Source organism: Akebia trifoliata, chromosome 10 (genome assembly GCF_017979445.1).
Source record: "Akebia trifoliata isolate Shusen 1 chromosome 10, ASM1797944v1, whole genome shotgun sequence".
In the NCBI taxonomy this organism is placed as follows: Eukaryota; Viridiplantae; Streptophyta; class Magnoliopsida; order Ranunculales; family Lardizabalaceae; genus Akebia; species Akebia trifoliata.
The window spans coordinates 4,939,972-4,962,067 of record NC_141384.1 but is presented as its reverse complement, the minus strand read 5'-3'; the positions used below and the strand labels follow the sequence as shown (position 1 = coordinate 4,962,067).

General features: G+C 33.2%; 2 protein-coding genes across 3 annotated transcripts in view; one reads left to right on the top strand and one right to left on the bottom strand.

Moving 5' to 3' along the window:
• The first annotated feature begins 6,970 nt into the window (after nt 1–6,970).
• Nucleotides 6,971–12,041, top strand: LOC147392892 (CASP-like protein 2C1). Its single transcript, XM_086456822.1, has 3 exons — nt 6,971–7,290; nt 7,472–7,610; nt 11,582–12,041. Exons 1-3 carry the CDS (start codon nt 7,133–7,135, stop codon nt 11,831–11,833), a joined length of 549 nt encoding a protein of 182 aa, XP_086312948.1. The 5' UTR covers nt 6,971–7,132; the 3' UTR covers nt 11,834–12,041.
• Nucleotides 12,042–15,485: 3,444 nt separating this feature from the next.
• LOC147392891 (pentatricopeptide (PPR) repeat-containing protein / CBS domain-containing protein) overlaps nt 15,486–22,096 on the bottom strand; it is a 30,553-nt gene continuing 23,942 nt past the window's right edge. The window contains exons 10-12 of one of the 2 annotated variants that reach the window (XM_086455553.1): nt 21,095–21,163; nt 16,545–16,721; nt 15,486–15,762 (exon numbers count right to left, since the gene is read on the bottom strand). In XM_086455553.1, coding sequence (XP_086311679.1) covers nt 15,511–15,762; nt 16,545–16,721; nt 21,095–21,163 — 498 coding nt within the window. In that variant the 3' untranslated portion in view covers nt 15,486–15,510. Of the gene's footprint in view, nt 15,763–16,544; nt 16,722–19,999; nt 20,365–21,094; nt 21,164–22,096 lie in introns of those variants that run through there. The other variant, XM_086455554.1, reaches the window with a different exon arrangement.

Below are 22,096 nucleotides of genomic sequence, written 5' to 3'. Positions count from 1 at the left end.
TCCCATTAAAAAAATTATCAAAAGAAATAAACGTACACTGAATAATGATATCCTTTCCCTCAATTAAGAACTTGATCAAAACCCTCAATGTTGACCATGATTTTACCTAGTTGGAATGTTTCAACTTGCTTCAATGTTGATCATGGTTTTTGAGAAAATTTCCACCTTTTTATTCTTGCTAAAAAACAAGTCTTCTTTGGAGACAAAGTAGGGACGTTTCCAATTATTTGGGGTCTCATCTTTCTCATGCGTGCCTAGTGAACCTATCTCACGGGCTTTCGTTGGCTCATCATCACACATTTAATGGGGTGAATTAAATATATGTGGACTTGACTCATGTAATGTTCAAATCATGGACATTTTCATATTGATTTAGCGGACTTAAATGCTTAGGCCCAACTTAACGTACTAATTGTCGGCCAAATTGTGCTGTATCATTAGGTCATCCAAAAAATATTTCTATGACAAATGAAAAAAAAAAGTAAAACATAAATTATAGAAGGAAAATGTTGGAATGACACATATGGAAACACAAAGGTGACAAAAATGATGTAGTGGCGCGCACATAACTCTGGATGTTTTTTACTCGTATCTCGCAGAAAAGCATTTACGATAATGTGCACGACACCACATCATTTTGTCCACTTTGTGTCTCCATTTGTATCACCCCAGCACGACTCATTATAAAAGAAGGGACCAGAGTTAGCTAAGTTAGTTAAGGCATCTAGTGAACTCATTTTCACATTCACAATTAACCACTTTGATTGCTTAGTCAAAAATAAATAAAATTATATATGAATGTATATCTTTTAATTAATTTGTTGGTTTTGAATCCCATTTGTTGCCAAACTGTCAAATTTTGTTATTTTCTCATTTTCTTTTTACCAAATTTTAATATCTAACTAAGATTGAAATCTATCACGAAACTCAATTTTTTTTCTAATGAAATTTAAAAAATAATAATAATTGGAAATCATAATACCGCGGACCATCAAAGAGAACACAAAATTTACAGGGTTCAACAAGATTGCTTATATTGACTAATGATTGTGAGACCCTTTATTATTTCCATGAGAACCTCGATTAAGATCTCTCAATCTTGCTTCCTCATAGTAAAACTAAAATTCTTTTCATACAAAAGTCGTGATAGTTGAGAAGATTGATTCACAAAATCTCCAATACTACCAATAGAATACAAGGCATAAACAAAGCACTAAAACTTTTAGAAAGAGAAAAAATTAATAATTTCAACCTTTTGTATTAAGGGATGCATTTCGATCAACTAATTAATTTTGCATAAAATATTTTTGAGTGATTTTGAACATTTTAACCAAAGAAGAACCAAATGTGTTGCATGAATTTTTTTAATTCTACCCAGGGTTGCTGTTAATTTGTGCCGTAAGGGCATGCGTCTAGTCTTAAATGATCATAAACATGGTAGTTGAACCAAAAAAGAAAAGAAAATCTAAATGTCCATTCATCTACCTTTTTTACAACATTATCCTTAAAACGACTTGAGATATTATTTAAGAAAATACTTATAAATACCATTTAAACTAAAAGAGTTTGAAACATTATGTCCTCTTAATCTGAAAATAATTAGAATTAAAACCTTAAATTTTTAAAAATCATGTCCTTTATATGAAAAATGGTCCCCTTTATATGGTTCAAACTAATTAATTAAAGATAATTTCAATGCCCTCATCATCAACATCAATCATCATCGTCATTATCATTGTCATTGTTATTGTCATCTTCATTATAATCGTTGTTGACCTCATCCAAGAGGTTGAATATCATTGATTTTGAGAAGAAAAATCAAGGATTATTAGAATTTTATTTTAAAGAGATCCAATTGCCCACCGACACGCATGGTATGATATTAAAGAAGAATTACAACACATCTTGGGGTGCTCTTAGTAAGAATCTACATGACAATAGAAGCTCTTTTATTTTTATTAGTCTACAAGGGAACATGGAGGTCAAAGGGCATATTAGTAGTTTTAAAACAAGGATGGATCACCTATAATGTAAATGAGGGTTTCTTTAAAAAGCTTTGAATTATACTTTATTTTTGGTTTTTTTAGTGTCACACACAACACCCTCTTCTTAGGCCAAAACCTTGTCGCTAATTTTACCACTGACCCAATTTCTTGGGTGTTTTTGAAAAAAACATTTTAAGGATAAATTATACTTTAACCCCCTTTAGTTTAACATAATTCCATGTTGACTCCCTAGCATTGTGATAACTACAGTTACCTCCCCTTTCACTTACAGTGTTAAATCTAAATGTTTTTTTTTTTTTTTTGTTGGAAAGGAGGTAAACAAATCCCTTAGAATTTAGATAACTATATGAGAGGTAAGTGCAATTGTCAATACACCAGGGCCTCAACATAAAATATCAAGGAGGTGAAAGTGTAATTTACCCTACTTTTAATAGGGTATTTTTTACATAATACTTTAAAGTGTCCTTGACAGGATAATGGGCTTGAAACAATATGTATATTCGGTGTCCTTTGACAATTTTTATGAAAAACAATCATTGTCCCTATAGTCAAAATTCTATTTATATGATTGCATGGAGTTTATTTTCTACGGAATATGAATTCTTTGGAAAAATGGTCATGGCAAAATGAATCTCGTGAAAAAATGAGTTCCATTATTTTTTATGGCAACTAGGATGATGTCAAGAAGAGAGTTGGTTTTTATTTTTTGGGGGAAATGGGGGAAATTTTGAAAAATTAATAGGAAAAAAATGGAAAAGGCATTTTCCTAGGGGATGGGTTGGGAAAACCATTTTCCCCTAGGATGGAAAAAAATGAATTCTAAGGAAAGTGTGCAATCATACAAGAGAAGATTTCCATTGAAAATCACTTTCGTACCGAGTTTAATGCCCAATCATATAGATCGTTAATTTATTTCTATTTTTTTTTTTCAAAATCAATGTCTTCAAACTCTTCAAGAAAAATTATTTATTTATTTTACTTTTAATTGTTCAATCTCCTAGCAAAAAGCCTTATTTTTCTTCAAAAACTTACATTATCTCTTACCTACCCGAAACCAGGGGCAAGCGGAGTAGTTGACCCCTCTCAACTTTTTGAGTTATCTAGATATCCCTCTATGTTTAGTAATCATTTTAAGACCTCTCTGTGTTCTCAAACTGATAGAAGCCTTTGATCGCGTTGCCCCCTCAATTTTTTTGCCCCTCCCCTATTTTTAGTGAATATTTGAGATATCCCATGTTTCTTCAAATTGATGGCGTACCCACTTTGATTTTTGTAGACACCTCTTTTTATTTGGATTGTGCTTAAGAGTTCCCAAAATCCAGCATAAAAGGGGTTTAGCCCAATTATTTTTCGAAAAGTCCAAAAGGGCCGTTAAAAAGATACCTTAGGCCTCATAGGTATTTTAAAATTTCAACCAACGGACCAAGGTTCTTTTAGCTTGGTCCATCACTCACCCAAGGACCAATTTTGTCTGGTCCCTCACTCGCCCAAGAAGCAAACTGTTATTCTAGTAAGGTATTTTTATACCTTAACCCTCTTTAATCCTTATTTTTTCAAGATAATGCAATGTAACTTTTCCTCTTCACCCCTCTCATTAAGCATGCATTAATCCTCTTACCCTTGGCTTTCTAGTAATTTTGCGAGTCTCTTAAATTTGACCCTTGGCCCTTCGAAAAAATAATTATCGTCCTATCCTTAATTTGTTAAGATTCAATCTAAAGTAATTGACTTTTGAGGCCACCCTTTTGTGTATAATTCAAGGACACCCTTCAAGGTTCAATGCAAATTGATCAAGTTCAAGGAACTTAGATCTTTTTTGTTCCTCAAAGATAATCTTTTAGAACCTTAAGAAAAATTATCTTCCTATATCATTTATTTGTTAAGATTCAATTTAAGGTAATTAATAATTGAGACCATCATCTTTTGCATATTTCAATACTACCTTTCAAGGATTCTTTGCAAATTGACCAAGTTCAAGGTACCAAAACTATTTTGATCTCCAAAGAGAATTCTTTAGAACTTAGGAACATATATCCTCCTACTATCAAGTTTGATAAGACTATATTCAAAACAATTACCCTTAAGACCCTCTCTTGGATGCTATATATTTATATGTTATTTTGACATTCTTTTATCCAACTTATTGTCTCTCAAGGACAAAGTCTTACTTGCCTATCAAAAGAATTCTCTAGAATCTTTAATGGTTTTACACACCTACCCTTTGATTACATGATCGTTAAGAACCATTGAGACGTAAAAGACCATTAATGACTCTTTGGTTGGATAAGGTCATTTATTGAGGTTTTATTGAAATTAAGTTGAGCTTGTAAAGTTTAAATCTTTTATAAATAAAGGAGATTTTCAAGACAAAAGAAGACGAGTCTTCTAACTTCTCTAACTTCTGTCAAATTCTCTTCTTAAAATTACCTAAAGCCCCAAAGCTCTATAAAAATATACTTTCAAATGATTTGAAGTTTTAACAAGAAGAAGAAGAAGAAGAAAAAAAGGAAGAAAACCAATAAAAAAATTGATGTAATTTTTTTATTTTTTTGCTTTACTTGCATACCCTCCAATACCTCTTCTACCCCCTCACTCTATTTTCTCTATTGTTCTTCGAAGTTATACTTCATTGCAATCATGTAGTATAATTTCCATTGACAAATATGGGTTAAGAGTTAATCCCTTTTTACCATTTTTAAGTCCATACATTCTCCTTAAAAGTCTTTGCATATTCTTCATCTTATACCATGTACTGTAATTATCTCACCATTGGCAAGTATGGGTTAAGAGTTAATCCCTTCAAAAGATGATCCTTACCATCTATAAGTCCAATTTCTATTTTCTTTTTAAGTTTTGCATGCATCATGTTGTGTAATCATTATAAAATGGCAAGGGTGGTTAGAAAGTAATTTCTCCATGTGAGATAATCTTTCCCTCTAAGTCCAAGATAAGTCCCTTATGGACATTTTGCATGCACCCACATTTGCAAACACTCACTCATGCATTCATATAAGGTTAAACTTCTAAAGAATCTCTCCAACTAATGGAAAGTTTCTAAAAACCTTACAAACAAAAAAGGCAAGCTCACTTTGAGCACATATCATTTAAAAATGGTAGAGTCAAAGAATTAATATTCCAAACTCAAAGAAAATAAAAATACCCCAACTTGTGGGAACATCCCATGACAATTACACACACTTGCACCCATCATTTCATGCATTTATATCCATGCATATATTCATCATCATCATCCTACTAATTAAAAAAAGGGTAGCGTTCAATGGCTAACTTTTTGGCAAAACATTTTTCAAAACATGAGTTAGAAGTTTTGGAATGGGCTGGTTTTTGGTGAGGATGATCTCTACGGTGAGGAGATCATTCTCACCAAAAATCAGCCCATTCCATGTTTACTTTTTGAAAAATCGTAGACCGTCCATTTTTTGTAAACTATTTTTGATGGGGTTAGAAGTTTTGGAATGGGCTGATTTTTGGTGATGATGATCTCCTCACCGTAGAAATCATCCTCACCAAAAATCAGCCCATTCCAAAACTTCTAACTCATGTTTTGAAAAATGTTTTGCCAAAAAGTTGAATTGAACGCCACCCTTAAAAAAATAGTCTTACTCTTCACATTTAGCCAATATCTTGGTAACTGCTAACTTGGTGGGTAAGATAGGGTGCCTAACACCTTCCTCACCTTACAACTGAATCTCTTTACCCAATCTCTTGATTGGACCAGTTTTGAATCACTAAATTTATCCTAAAATAAATTTCATAATATGTTTTTATAGTGTTCATTCATACCTTAAACTCTTTGAATGATGATGATTTTCAAACACAAGTAGATGAGGTTTAAATCACTAAACTCTCACGTATGTACAACCTTCTTACCTCCTAATTTTCTGGGTGATTTAAATATTCTCTTACAGTTTGGTGAATATTTGGGAAACCCTTATTTTTCCAAAATGATGACATGTCCCTTTAATAGCTTGTTGCCAATTTAATTTTATAGGTGTTTTAGACACCCCTCTACATTTTGGCTAAAATTCTTGTGATTTAAACTGATGATGTGTGCCCTTTCATCTTGTTCTTCTTTTCTAGACTAACAAAAAAATAACCTAAATACTTTATTGTCAACCTCTAACCAAAAAACCTCTTTTTATTTTTATTATTTTTATTTTTAAATCAGTTATCTTCAAGCGTGGAATTTTTCGTAGTCGATTTTTTTTTTCAACGGGCCAAAATCGTTAAATTAATAGAGGATGAGAGAAATTCAACCACTCCAAGCTATTGAATCTAGAGAACATAAAAAAATTTCAACGGCCTTGGACCGTCAAAATTTGGTTTCTAAAATTCATTATTTGTCGAATTTTTTTGTTGAATTTTCTAGTTTTCATGCAGTGATACCTAGGTCAAGGGAACATGTAGCCGCTTCTGTGAATATTTAGGACACCCTATGTTTAAAACCATCATAAAATTGCCCCCTTGGCTCAGGTCGTCTCTCATAATCTAATGAGAAATGGCCTAAATGCCAATTTCTTTAATTTCTAACTAAAAAAGCCCCTCACTTTTCTCCTAAAACGGGTCATCTTCAAAATTTTCAACCTTGCTAATAATCTATAGTTTGCCCCTCACCAAGAAAATCCCTGCTCCACCCCTGCCCAAAAGCCTTATCGAAGGAGATATAATCTTGAGATCAATTGAAGAGGAAGATAAAACTTTTTTACCTTAAAGTGGATGTCAGGAGATTTCAGTCATTTTTTATCAGTCTCCCTAAGATGAATTGAGTCAAGGGGCATGTTATTAGTTTGAAAACCTGGTAGCTTCTCTAATTCTTACCAAAATCTGAAGGGATACCTCAAAATTATCCTGTTTTTTTCCCTTAGTTAGGACAAGCTTATCAAGCAAACGGTTCACCTCAAGCATTAAAGGAAGTCGTGGAGATCCATTGAGCAGTTGAAAACATTTATTTTGACAGAAGTTTTGAGACCAACTGAAGATTTCACGTTTCCTCTCTGCTCTCTTTAAAGCCAGCTACCTCTTTTACACACACACAAAGAGAGAGAGAGAGAGAGAAAAGAAGAGAAGAGAAGATTGAAGAATCAAGAAAGCCTATCTCTGAGAAAATGGGTGGTAGAATTTCGAATGCTCAAAGTCTTTTAAGAGTCTTCTCTATGGGACTTTTAGTTACAACAGCTTGTCTGGTTGGACTAGACACACAGACCAAGATAGTGTTTGGCTACTTTAAGAAAAAAGCTACTGTCAAGGATGTTAAAGCTTTACAGTATTTCTCCCTCTCCCTCTCATTTTTATTTTATTTTTGTTGATTTTTTTGAGTAATTTTAACAAATGGGTTCGTTTTATTTGCTTAAATTTGAGATGGGTTTTGACTTTTGTCTAATTAACTCAAACAAAGAAATCTTTCTCTGTATGCTTATTGTTCTTGTTACTGTGGTCTTTTGTAGGATTCTGGTGATAGTGGAATCTGTTGCTGCTTGTTATAATCTCCTTCAAATAAGCAAATATTTCATCTTTTCTTGCTTGAAGCGAAACCCAACCGAGCTGAACGTAAATCTTGCTTGGATTTCCTTCTTATTAGACCAGGTAAATTTATGGGCCTTTATTTGTTTCTTATTTATGGGTAAGTTTTTGCTGTACTTGAAAATTAAAACTTTACACACTGTCAGTAAAAATTGTGTTTGTTTCCGGCATATATGGAAAATGTTCGGCACCCTTCTATTTGCCCTCCGTGTTTTGTCAGAAGATCTGGACTAGGCTGATTTTTGGTGAGGATGATCTCCTCACTATAATTACAAGATGAAGGATGGTGGACTATCTATTTTTTGTAAATCATTTTTTTTTTTAGGTTAGAAGTTTCGGATTGGGCTGATTTTTGGTGAGCAAGATCTCCTCACCATAGAGATCATCCTCATAAAAAATCAGCCCATTCCAAAATTTTTAACCCACGTAGGATAAAAACATGTATGGCAAAACGTAGGGTAACTAGTAGGGTGCCGAACATGGCCCACACATATAGAAACTTAAAAAGGATTAGCATAATCAGTTGGAAGATTAGCGTGTCTAAAAAATAGGGGAAGAGGAATCCCACCAAAACATCGGGATTCCTCTTTCTTAGTTTTAGCAAACTTTCCTTTTAACATAAAAAAAAAAAAAAAATTATTATTTCTATTTTCTTATATTTGTTCAAACTCTTTCACCAAACCCATCTCTCTCCTTATCTTTCACCGTTCCAGCCTAACACAAACCTCAACACGCTTCCACTTGATGAAATAGAATATGAGTCAAACTACCTTGACTAACTTAGTAAAATATGAAATTTTAAGGATGTAGATTAGAAAATTTTAAGAACTTTTTGGGAAAAAAATTCAAAAATCAATTATCTCTTACCATTATATTTTACTTTTAAATTTGGGGGTTTAATAGCTGTCCATTTTAAAAACATTGGATGAAATTCATAAAATAAAAAAAAAAAAAGATTTTGTGGCTTTGTTTTTCTATTTGAATTTTTTCCATGAAATGTAGTGGGTTGTGGTGTTGGATTACCGATGTGATAATTCAAGTGGGCCCAATGACCCTTAGTAAGATTGGAGATTTTATATGTCAGTATGGAAAGTGTTTTTCTATTTTTATATTGAATGTAATTCATTGATTACCTTGGAGAAATACACTTTCTTTACTAACTTAGTAAGATTTCAAATCTTACTACGGGTTGTTGAGCTCAAATGGATTGCCACATTGGAAATCGAACACCACAACCCTCTGCTTTTCAAGGGAAAACTCAAACAATAAATTTTTTTTTTGACTTCATCCAAGGTTTTTAAAATGGACAACTATGAAATTTAAAAATAAAATCTAAAGATAAAAAACAATATTTTTAAGTATTTTTAGTTTTTTTAATTTCATAGAATTTTGTCCTCTACGTTAGATACATAGTGACAAAAATCATGATGATGAAATATTTCTTATTCTTAATTAAAATATAAGTTTTGTTTTAATATTTTATTTTGTGATAATTATTTTGGGGTTACAATTTAATATGAAATTTGAATTTAAAATATTTACAATATCAAATTAAACTTGTACCAATGTTAGACAAACAATATGCATGTTAAACCCATATTAGGATCAATGTCAAACAAACAACATGACAACTAATATAAGTAAGTGTTTCTATCACAAGATCAAAGAAAATCCTATTCAGGATACGTAAATCAATTGTTGTTGCGGGTTTACCTTCACTTGGATGGACAAGAACATTAGTGACTTGTGATTATGATGTTGTTGTTTCACATATGGAAATGTTCACCCCATGACAAAGACTGTCAATGGGCCAGATTTTGGCCCGGCCCATTAAAGATGGGATTTCATATTTACATGGCCAAGATTATGTGTGAACATATAAATTCCTTTTCCATTAATTCGTATTTTTACCTTTTATTTATAAGGTCAAGATCATTGGGGAATTTCATTATACAACTTTTTTAACACCATTCGGATGCCATCCATTTTTGGGTCTTGATCATTAATGCGTTTGGTGAACCTCTAAGTCCAAAATCGGTCTGATGTTAAGGTTTGGCCATATCATCTGTCATATGAGTGGGGCCATGGATGAAAAAGATTGGTCCCCAAACTCATAATAATAAGAAAAACTAGAATCCTAGGAATCACTTACTACGTTAATATTTGGATTTATAGGTTCACCATAGGCTGCACCACACGTTCATACATGCGTGTGAGATTGGGAAGCGGATCCTCTGTAGCACACCGTTCCTCTAGTAACTTTGAAGCACACTTTAAATAGTTGGAAGAGGCCAACATAAGCGATAACATAGGATCTTAAAAAATTAAAATTTGGGTAGACGTCGATCTTCATAAAAAGAAACTTCGTTTTTTTATTTTTTCTTTCTTATAATCAGATCTAAGTCATGATCACAAGAGGCTGAGATGTTAATTTTTAAAAAAAGACCTATATATCTTCCAATCGTTTAAAGCATACTACAAGGTTGCTACATGAATGATGTGCTACAGAGGATCCACTTCCATGAGATTGGGGGCAAAGGGTGTGCCATGTGGCAATATTTTGGACAACCGTACAACTAAGAACCAACTCCTCAAACCAATATAGTTTTAAAAACTTGAAGATTCGACTCGAATATCCATGGGTTGAGTTAAGTTGACGACTCACAAGTCAACTTGGACAAATCAAATAAATTTATTAAAAAATTATAAATATTCAAAAATAATTTATAGTACTTTAAATAAATAATAATATTTATTTTTTGTTCTCTACAAAAGTATTAAATACATAGCTGTATAGCTTGGTTAAAATTTATTTTCTTGACTTGATCAATTAGATTTATGGTCTAGTCTGAGTCAAGGAGTTTTAAAACTATGGTTAGAACTTCAAACACCATAGGGTAAAATTACATTAATAAGCTATTTACTCATTTAGTTATTTTAATGTTAAAACTATGTATATGAGTTTGCCCGTCGGGCATCTTCTTTAGGTTAAGAAGATAAAAGAGGAAAAAGGAATAAAATCATAGGGGTATTCTTAGAAAGGGAGGTAAAAGAGAAAAAACAATAAAATTAAAAAGTTTCCGCAAGATTCCCTATCTCTTTTGACGTGATCGATAAAGGGTGTGGGAGTCATCGTTATGTTTTATTATATAACTAGAATTCGCTAGGCATAGACATCTTCTTTAGGAGTTAAAGAAGGTAGAAACAAAAAAATAAAGTTAAAAGGGTATTATTAAAAACTTTTGAGGTTAAGAGGGTTAAAGAGAAAAAGATAATAAAGTATTAGAGGGTTTTTATTATGAAAGGAGGAGATGAGAAATATTATTCAACTTGGATGGATATCATTAGAAGGAGGAGAAGGGAGAGGAAATACTAGAAAATTAAAGGGGTGAAAAAAAAAACAATAGAATGCATAAGGTAAACCCTATATTACCCTTCACAAAATTGTAGTAAACATTTATGTTTTATTACATAGATATACAATATCAGATCAAGTGACAACCTTATGTTAACAATCATTTGTCATAAATGGGATAAAAGTTCCGAAATGATTCAATTGGGATTTTCGAATGGGCTGATTGTTTGTGAGGTTGATCTCTTTCCCATAATTGATAACCCTATGTTTACAACTATTGTCTTATAAATATGGTTTATGAAATATGATATTGTTTTTTTTACTTAGGATAATCTTTATGGTGAGGAGATCACCATTCTTTAAAATAAAAAAAAAAAAAACAAATCAGCTCATTCTAAAACTTCTAACCCCATCAAAAGTGGTATACAAGCTAAAAAGAAAAATTGACGGTTCATGATTCTTCAACTTGCAAACTACTTTTAATGGGTTTAGAAGTTTCAGAATATCGGATTTTTTGTGAGGAAGATCTCCTCATCCTCGTCAAATTGTGTTTCATATATGTATACATAACTTTATAATATTAAGAAGTGATCATAAGCAAATTCACTAGTTTTAGCTTTCATCAAAATCACTCTGTGCAACGTAATGTAACGTTTCCTACTTTGTTTGTTTAATACAGATGGTAGCATACATTAGCTTAGTGGCCGTCTTAGCTGCAGCTCAGGCCTCACATCTGGCAATAACAGGGGCTGATCAGTTCCAGTGGTTGAAGATGTGCAACGTATACACAAGATTCTGCTTTCAGATCGGCGGTGCACTTTTTTGCGGTCTCGTTGCTTTCATCTTCATGGCTGTGGTTTCTTCCATCTCTGCATTCAATCTGTTTAGACTCTATTCGAACAATAAGTTTCTTGTCCTCAAATCTACATGATGGTTTTGCATTCCCTCCCTTATGTTTTATATTTTCTACAAATAAATATTAAAGATTCTAGAGAAAAGGCGATATAAATATCGTAAGTCTGATAGTCAAGGTCTTGTAATTAACACTTGGGTTGAATCTTCGACTAAGGATCAATGTGTAGTTATATCCAATCCATAATTGTTAATGATCTTAAAAATAAAGGGACTATTTGGTAATATTGCCAACATTTTCGATTGGGAAGTATGTTTAGTTAAATTATTGTTTGCTAATCATAATGGAAAAGTGGAGTGTCGTGTGCAAAAGCTGAGATTATTATTTATTCTATAAAAATGATCAGAATGCTCTTATATGTAATTAAAGCATCATTTGATATTTTTTGGGTCTCTTAAGATTTGTGAATTTCATATATAAAATAAATGAAAAAAAATTAAGTAAAAGAGAAGAAAAAAAATAAAACTTAATTATTAAGAGTATAATCATAACTATATAACTATTAAATTTAATGAGATTACAAGCACTATTTAAATTAATTCCCAAAGTCATGAGACCTCACTAATGAAAATGCTCACTTTTGGGAATTTTCTTGCCATCTATTGTTTTCGATCTTTACCTTTATGGGTGTAATTTTTTAAGTCCCATAAAATAACTTTGAATGATAATGATCGAAACAACCAATCATATATTGATCATCAGCTCAATCGGCTTTGGATAATCTATAATAACAAAAAAAATATGCAATCAGTGAATCGTAACCGTCCGATCAAGAGAAAAAATGGTTGACAGTCAAGATAAGTATCCATATTTAGATACCCTTGATGGGCTATGCCCAACTTTTCTACCTATAAAATATTGGCCCATTGAAAGTCTTTAAATGGTTGGGCAAGTTTAGTTGGGACAGTTGGAAAAGAAATTAAATAGCCTGCCAATCAAAGAATTGTCATTAACATCACTATCCTCATTATTATTAGTCAAACCCACTTTAGATACTGAGCTATCCAATCCATGAAAAGTATAAATCAGTGTCACTGTAGAAAGTAATTCTTATTACTAAACTACCAAACGAGCTTTAAGACCCCATCATCAAGCTTGTACACGACCACTCTACCATAGGGTCTTATATCCAAACTAGGCCATGGTTTTTAAACTCGGTATCGCGTCTCGTCTCGTTCAGCTCCGATACCGAGTCGTCTCGGACGAGTTTTCCGATACGTTTGAGACGTCTCACGAGATAACTCGAAAATTTGTACATAAGATGTAAAACTCGGTCAAAAAAATCAATTTGTGAGTTGGTCTCGTTCAGCTCTGATACCGAGTTAACTCGGGCGATACGTCTCGGTCTCGGACGAGTTTAAAAACCATGAACTAGGCTCTAAGGTAGTCAATGGGTCAGTTCCGATTCGATTATTAAAGGAATCAGAATTAGAACCATTAAATTTTATCCATTCCAATTCCTATTGGTTACTATTTCAGGTCGCAAATTAATGGAATCAAAATCAGAATCGTCAAAAATTTCTCCTTGTACAATTTTGGTTCTCGGTTCCTATGGGTTATTATCAATTTTGGTTTTCAATCGATTTAGTTACAAGAGATTAAACCCTTTTTTATTTTATTTTTTTTGGTATCCCCACTTCGGGTGAGATTAATCCCACGTTCACATGCACCGCCCCTTTGGAAAGTTGCAATTGGTTGAGTTGAGGGTCAACTGGACCTTAGAGGGTGGCCTCAAGGAATTCATTGTTTCGTGGAGTTTTGAACACTTGAGCTACCCTTCTTGAGCAGTGTATCGAGGTTCAGCTTGACACTAGGCCAACCCCTTGGGGTTCAAGAGACCAAACTCTAATCGATTCCAATAAAAGGGGATCCAGAATTGAGGTTTTCAATTCAGGTTTCGATTAAATATGTACCCATTGACACTCCAAGTATCCAACTTGTACAAGATCACTTTTCGAATGGAACAATGGCATAAATAATGGTGTGACAACCCTTAATTGGGCAAGAATCGAGTGCATCACTTTTCAGTTTTGAATACGACATTTTTTAAAAATTGTCGAATTTTACAATAAAAAATATCAAACTCAACAATAAAAAGTGGTGAGCTCGTCAATAATGAGGGACTATTAAGAAAAGAAAAGTTTACTAAATGGACTATCAAGCTACTGTTAAAAACTTAAGGACTATTTAGAAAGAAATCCCTCCGTCATGGTCCTTTAAGTAATTTTTCCAAAATTGAATGGTACCCGGAGCCATTAAACTAGTATCAATTGCACTCCAAACCTTGAAATAATGATTTTTTTTTTCAAAATTGTCGTCCTAGCCCTACTTTTTGCACCCCACAAGAATTTTACTCTAATAATGAGTTATTTAAAAAAGGCCCATAACCATGATTACTACAAGTTCTATAAATTTTACAAAGAACTCCCAGGATTTTTACCCTAGTAGTACATGAAGGCTTGAAAGTTGAATGTAGATCTTAAGAAGTTTTGGCGTCGTGGTTTCTTTGTGATTTTAAAGAAGAAAAGAAATTGTTATTTTGGAGTGCAATCATATCCGTGGAGTGCAATGGATTTTTATTTTTATATTTTTTTTAAGTGATGGAGTGCAACACATAGTAGGTGCTCTGCAACAAATCGTCCTTTTATAGTACCCACATATTTTTGGTGAATATTTGAGATATTTCTATATTTTCAAAGTCATGACACACAAATAGAAACCTTGAATGGAAGAGACGGAACCATCTTTCAATTATTGGGACAGGACTTGAAACATTTATTTGGCTATCCGTTGGATGTCTCTTCATTTCTTCTAATTGTGTCAGGAGACGAAACAATAAAGGAAATCAGAATAATTAATGGGTTTTGGTGGTGGTTGGGTGTGTGAGTAGTAAAAGGGTTTAGGACAAAAGCTTGGAAATGAGGGTGGAGGGTGGTGTTACCTCTATCGTCGGCTAGGCTCTAGTGGAAGACCACAGTAAAAGGGGGTACATCAACAGTTTGAAAATGTAGGGGTATCTCAAGTATTATTGAATCGCCCGAGGGGTATGCCCAAATTACCCTTCATTTAATAATCTGATCCAAAAGAAGGGACCCAAACCCATTTAACCAGGTTCAGATCTGAAAGGTAGATCAGGCAACCACAACCCTAATGGTCCGAATCCCGCTACGGAGGACAATAGTTAGGCTGCACCTTCCCAAACCTAAACAAAAGCAAGTTCATGCCTTCACAACACCTTGACTAGAGTTGGTAATGGGTCGGATACTATTGTTTACCCAACTCAACCGACCCAAGTTATTCGGGTATGGATATATATTATATCCATACCCGATTAAGAATTCAGGTAGACTTATCCGTAATTATTTTATCCCAATTTTCTTTTTTTAAGGTCAGACATGGATATGCATCCTATCCAATCCGAATATCCATTTATCCGAGTGTAATACTTCAAAATCACAATAAGATATATGTATAACCCTTAGGTTCTTCTATCATCTTCACAGTGAAGCATATGCATCCGACTCGGATATCTGCTTGAAATTGCTAAAGTGCGTGACAAATCAGATATGGATAGAGAGTTGGATAAGGATACAGATATATATATACGCTTTATCTGACCCACTCCAAAAGTTGCTCTTCTCAACATCAGCCAAAAATCAGAGGAAAAAAATAAAAAGAACAAAATATATTTTCCCTTATATTGATGTTCTAGATATACAAGGTTCTTGCCCCTCTGATGCAGAAGTAGAGAGTCTAAACAATTGTTCAGATGTAAAAACCCCAACTGCTCTTAAATTTGAACCATTCTCATATATATTGCTAGGTTTGACAACAATAATCATTTTGTGTCTCTTCTCCAGAAGTAAATTGATGACTCGGCCAATTGATGTCGAGGTTGTAACACAAGGAGGTGGGCTGCGCATAATTGTTGAAAGGGATGTGTTCATCTGTACAAAAAAGATTAGATGTAAATTATAATGAAGGAAATCTGACAAGTGAATATAAATTGTAAACATAATCATCCGGACAGATGCACAAATGGCTCACATTTAGGGTTCACACATAGGATCCTATGTCATAGATCATACCGATTGGGCGATAGGAAGCATGCCTTCTTTCCTGGATATTCAGTCACATTTTTTATTTTATTTTATGAAAGAATGTGATACATCAGATGGTAATGGTTGTTCAAACTGGGATCTTTAAAATAGGATGTCTCTTAGGCAGACATCTCGTGTCTTGATCACTTGCAATTTCACTATCGGTATGGCAATTTTATAGATTGTGTTCATGGGTAAATATATTTATGCAATATCGATTGTAGGTCTTCCCATCAATCAATTGAATGGGTTCACAGAAGGGACTTAAAAAATTCATGTCAAGTGCACTTCAAGATCATACAAAATGTCATCTGTTCTATGAAAGAATATGCTTTATATGCAGTACGCAACGAGGAATTTTCAGTACATCCAGAAAATTTACTATCATGTTTAGTTCTTATTAGTATAATTGTGAGTGAGCTAAAGTGTCTCTGAATCCAGGATTCAAATCATTAACAAGAAACAACTTTAGCCAACTCATTCCACATCTGCTGTTGATAAATACATGATTTGAAATAATTAAAGGAAAGCGGAATTGTAAAGTACTTAAGCTCAAACAAGGTCCACGTAGGTTAGGAAAAAACCACAGATTTACTGAGAGATAACAAGTGGGGATGAAGAGAAAGTACCTCCTTGCAGTCTTCGCGATGTACGAGGCCTATGCAACTTCCCCATTCGTCTGTAACAGGCACAACAGGATCCCTAAAGAAACGCATTACTACTTTCTTCAAGTCTGATTTGGCTGGTAGCGGCTGAACATCTTCAAATGATGTCATGATATTCTCAATTGGATCACCTAGTGATACCTAAATTGGGACGAAACAGTAAGGAAAATCTAGAAATTATGAAGAGTTGAAGAAAGAAATGAAGTGAAAATATAAGTCATACCCAGATAGGATCAGTGTTTTCAAATTACATAAGCAATTGTGCGTTTGCAAATGCACACAATTTTTTAAAATAGAGAAAATAAGGAAAGATTAAAAAGAAGAAAAAAAAATTAGAAATTTTTTGCAATTATTATAATAACTCCAGAAAAAAACATTTTAGTAATCTTTTGTTATCAATTTCATTATAATTTATTAGATTTTCATGTTCAAGAAGTATTTAAGAACACATAAAATTAAAAAAATTAATTAATTTAAATATGATTTATAAACATACATACAGGAATAGTGAAATTCAGAGTGTGACAATGTAAGTAAGCTTAAATGAGAGTAGAAGAATATTGAAATTGGGTTAAAATGTTGCAGAAATTGGGAGGGTGGTGGGTGAGAATGGTGTATTTATAGAAGGTTTTAAAAAAGAACTATTAGCCCCATAGAAAAAAAAATTTGACCATTGGAACATATGTGATTGCATACTGTATAATACGATCACATACTTGTGTATGTGATGGCATGATGACCAAAGTTCTTTATATTGTATACGATATCATAAAATCACATTATATGCCTTAAAATAGAATACATGATCTTATTTGACAACTATGGATAGGGCATAACATAGATTAAATGCCCGATGTTAAACTTTTGAAGTATGAATATCTATACATAGGAAACATTCAAAAAACATGGTAAAAATGGGACTCATGTTGCCGACCCCAACATGTTGGATAAGGCATTATGATGATGATGATAACACCAAATTACTGACCAGGACTGATATTTGTATAACACATTTTGAATTCACAATAATTTTAATAACAATGTGGAACAAGAAAACATGTTAAATAGCAAACATACATGTTGAAGTACATATTAGAGTCTGATGGGAACGCGATTGTACATTACTGCGAGAGCTTTCGGGAAGGAAGTGTTTTCGATAGCGTTTCATCCACTGAGAAGTTGCAATTATTTTTTCCACAAAGGGGGATATTTCAATATGGCTTAGTCCATTGAGAAATTGCATTTTTCTCATTGCTGGAAAACACCCAAGGTAGAGTTTTGATTAAGAAATCCTGCACCATGAAGTGCAAGAAACTGTAATTATGGATTTTTGTGACTGAAACAGTGAAATTTGGATCCTTAGGCCACAATATTTATTGAAGTGTTTTTCAATCTCAAAAGCTATTGCAGTATGGGCTAGAATCACATTCTCATCAGTTTTTATTTTCTTTTTAAAACCCAACCAAGTAAATCCCCCGCAGCAGCGCCTTATATCCAGATTTAACAAACGCTCAGAGAGAAGGGAAGAAAACAAAGGAGCAAAATATCCTCATAACAGGTTTAAAAAAAGCAATTAAAACTTAAAGCATTTACACCGTCTGATCTTGATCAGATCGTGTAGACTTTGTTTTCTTCACCTAAACCTATCTCTCTTTCAAGTTTCTTCCTTGTTTAATAGGATTTTTATTCAATCTTCTTCATTCTCTTGAAGATTCATCTCATCTCTTCCCTCTTCATCCTTCATTGTTCCTCTTCTTCCCTCTTCCTTCATTAGCAACCTACACAACCCCATCTTCAAGAAACCTATTCTAAATTGAGCTTAAAATCCTTCACTTCATGTAATGGGTAAGGTAAAAGCTCCATTTCTTTTTCCCAAAAAATGAGAGGAGCTAGGATTTCTGGTTCTGCAAGGGGTTAACTCTAATAATATTTACAAGAGGGGGTAAGAACTAGTTTCAAAATTTGACTTTTGTTTTGTCAATATCAATGATTTACATGTGAGGATCCTAGTCATCACCTTAGGAAGAGAAGAAACTTAAAAAAAAAAATTCACACTGGTATTGTCCATTGAAAGAAACGCAAGAAAATGTAGAATAGGCTTGCCCCCTCCTTAAAATTAGAATTTAAAGTACCTCCAAAGATTTCGGTCTTCATCTGGATGGCGGCTCTAGGGAGATTGGCAACTTTAGATCAGCTGATTAGAAGAGGTTTTATTTCACCAAACCAATGTTGTATGTGTAGAATCCAGGCGGAATCAGTGGACCACTTATTCATTCATTGCCGGGTGGCACATCACATGTGGTCACATTTTTTATCTTTATTTGGGGTAGTGGGCTGCTTTCCTTACTCAGTCAAATCGACACCGGAATTGTGGTTGACGTGGGGAGCTTCATTTTCGGTTTTGAAACGGATTTTTTGGTTCTTGACACCTTTTGCTATTTGTTGGGGTATTTGGACATAACATAATCGATACATCTTTGAGGGGAAAGGTTTTTCAACGGAAGGTCTAGTTATGTCTATTTTGGAGTTTTTGTACTCTTGGAGCAAACTCTATAAGGAATTTAAGGGGGTTTTCTTTGAAGATTTTATTGTGAGATGGGATAGGGTTTGTTCGTTGTCGTGAGAGTTTCTTGTTTTTTGGGTGTTATTTGTTTTCTTCCTTGTTTTGTTTTTCTTGTTGCTTATCTTTGATTCTTGGGATGGTCATCTCGACCCCCTCGTTTTCTTTATCAATAAATTTATCTTTATCTATCAAAAAAAATATAGAATTTAAGGGTACCCCGCCTCTGTAGCAAGTTCAACACTACATGCTTTTTCCACGACCAAAAAATCATATGAAATCTACTATTTTTATATGCATTTCAACTATCATTCATAAATAATTGAGAAACAAAATCCTACAACATCCCAAAAAAAATTTGAACCATAATTCTTTATTTTGAGCATTGATCTTTTGAGTTATTGTTAGTTTTCATGAGAGTGAGGGGAGAGAGAGGCCCAGGTAGAAGAATTTAGCTACAGAGATCTAAATGCATCATTGGTAAACCTGATTCATTTGCAGTTTTTTATGGGGACATCAAAACTTGAAAAGTAGACATTAATTTTTATTTAGATTTCTACTTTAGGGCTTTATTTTTATGTTTTTGGGGCTTATTTTCATGTTTTATTGGCCTATGCTCTTAGTATAATATTTAAAGGTAGTTTGGTAAATTTAACTAGTCTTTTATTTAAGTTTATAAGGGTTGAAAAATTAGGAGAGAGAAAGTTATGAAACTAGGTTATTTATTTGGCATTTAGTTTGATTAAGATTCTTGGATTTATTTTCTTTATATATTAGATTGTATTAGTTTTTTATTTTAACAAAGAGGATTTAATGAATAAATAATTGAGTTTCTTTCATGAAGTGAAGTGAAGTGAGTTCTCCACCATTTTTTGTGTGATTCGAAGGCTCTATCTTTCTATCCTTTTTTTTTCTTCTAATCTTTATTTTTTCTTTTTATTACTTTCTCTTACCTTTCTTGAATTCTTGATTCTTGAAACCTCAACCCTTAATCATTTCCCCTTTCCTTTAACCCTTATCCAACCCCAACCAAAATATCGTAATTTATAAAACTTTGCATTTTACATTTCAATAGCCAATTGGGATTTTGTAAACCCTTTTCCTATTGTCATCCAAATCCTTAACCCAATTCCAAATCCCAAATCAGATCCCCTAACAGTCCAGTTTTTCCTCTTCTTCCCCCACCGTCTTGCCTCAGTATTTCTGTCCAATTCTAGCTTGAATCTACAGAAGAACCAATAAACAAAAATAAAATAAAAAAGGAAGAGGAACAAGTAGAATAATATCCTTCTGGAACAGAACCCAAATTTTCATTAATTCTGTTGAAGGCAATGTTACCGTTGGTTTTAATTCCTAAATGTCATCTACTTTCATGAAGGCATACCGTTGGTTTTAATTCCTTGATTTCATCTCCCTTCATGCTTGAGAAAGATTTAAAGGGAAATTATTTGCATTTTGAGTGTGTTTTTTTTTTTATGCAAAAATCTAAACTAAAAAAAGAGAAGAAAATAAATGATCCCTATCAACCCATTTCAACAATGAGGTTTAATCGTGGCTATTGATCTCCTTTCAGTGTTTCTTCCAAAATGATTTGCATCATAACTGAAACATGGATGCTTTTTATAGTAATTTTTGCTTTGATTTGGAATGACAAAACCAAGAAACAAATTGGTCGAAAGATACCAACAAATGTCAATGACCAATTACAAGTGATGCAGAGACAAACATTGTACAAGCAAGGAGGTCAGACATGTTTATCCCACCAACGCGATCTATGACAAAAATCAACTGCTCAGATGATTGTAAGTATCCGTTCCACAATTTTTTTCAGGACCATTATATCAGATGATTACAAACTTACAATCATCTGATCAGGTGACATCTGTGAAATAATGATCCTACTTGAGCGGTATGCTGTATTTATAAGATGAGAAAATGACAGCAAATAGGATACCTGAGGAAGGAGGTAAGGACTAAAAATAGAACTGTTGAATCCAGACAAAGCCTCTATGCGCACAGCAGCCTGCACTACAATGGCATGCACATGGTTAAACATAGATTCAAGTGCAATACTACACAACTAAGATATCGAAGGAAAACTGAATTACACACTAATAAGATCCTATATATGTATATATATACACATTTTACTTGAGTAAAAGATCCCCTAAATATTCAGAGGGCTCTTCTTTGAGGACTTAGTTTTTAGATGAGATTCACTGCTTTTCAGGGATAGTTGAGTGACGGGTTGCTGTTGCTTGTTTTTTAACTAGGTATGACCATGCATCTTTTTTTTTTTTTTTTGTACCTCTATATTAGGTCATCTCGACCTCTTGGGTAGTTTTTCTTTCTTGTCTTGTTATTGAAATCCTTTATACTTCCCAAAATAATATTTAACAAGAAATATAGTGATGTCGCTCCTAGCTTAAATGGTACCAACCAGGATCAGGTCCTTTATCCTAAAGAATGGCTTCAATTTCACGAATGCTAAAAAATGCCAATAAAAAAAAATCTGGGTCAATATGCCATATGTTTAGCCACATTTAGCACTTTTTTATGGCTTCATTTTCAGCATTTTTATATCTTTTGAAGTTTTTCTCATTTACAATCCTCTACTGTTCTATTGGTGCAAATCAAGCAAGGACTTTGAAGGGCTGTTCTTTGAGGATTTTGTTTTTAAGTGGGAAGCGATGTTCTCTTTGTGTTGTTTAGAGTTTTGTAGAGCTGTCTGTTGTAGTCCTCTTCTTCTTCATTTTTTTTTTCCATTTCTTCTTTTGTTTTTTTCTTTGTACCCTATGGTGCCACCTCGGGCTCATTTTCCTTTTGTTCTTAATAAAATTTATACTTATAAAAAAAAAAAAAGTCTTTATATCCTCTTCTCCAATGGCACATAATTTTCTTATATGAGTATTTTTTTTCCCTTCAAATTTCCTCTAAAACAATTTTTTAATACGTT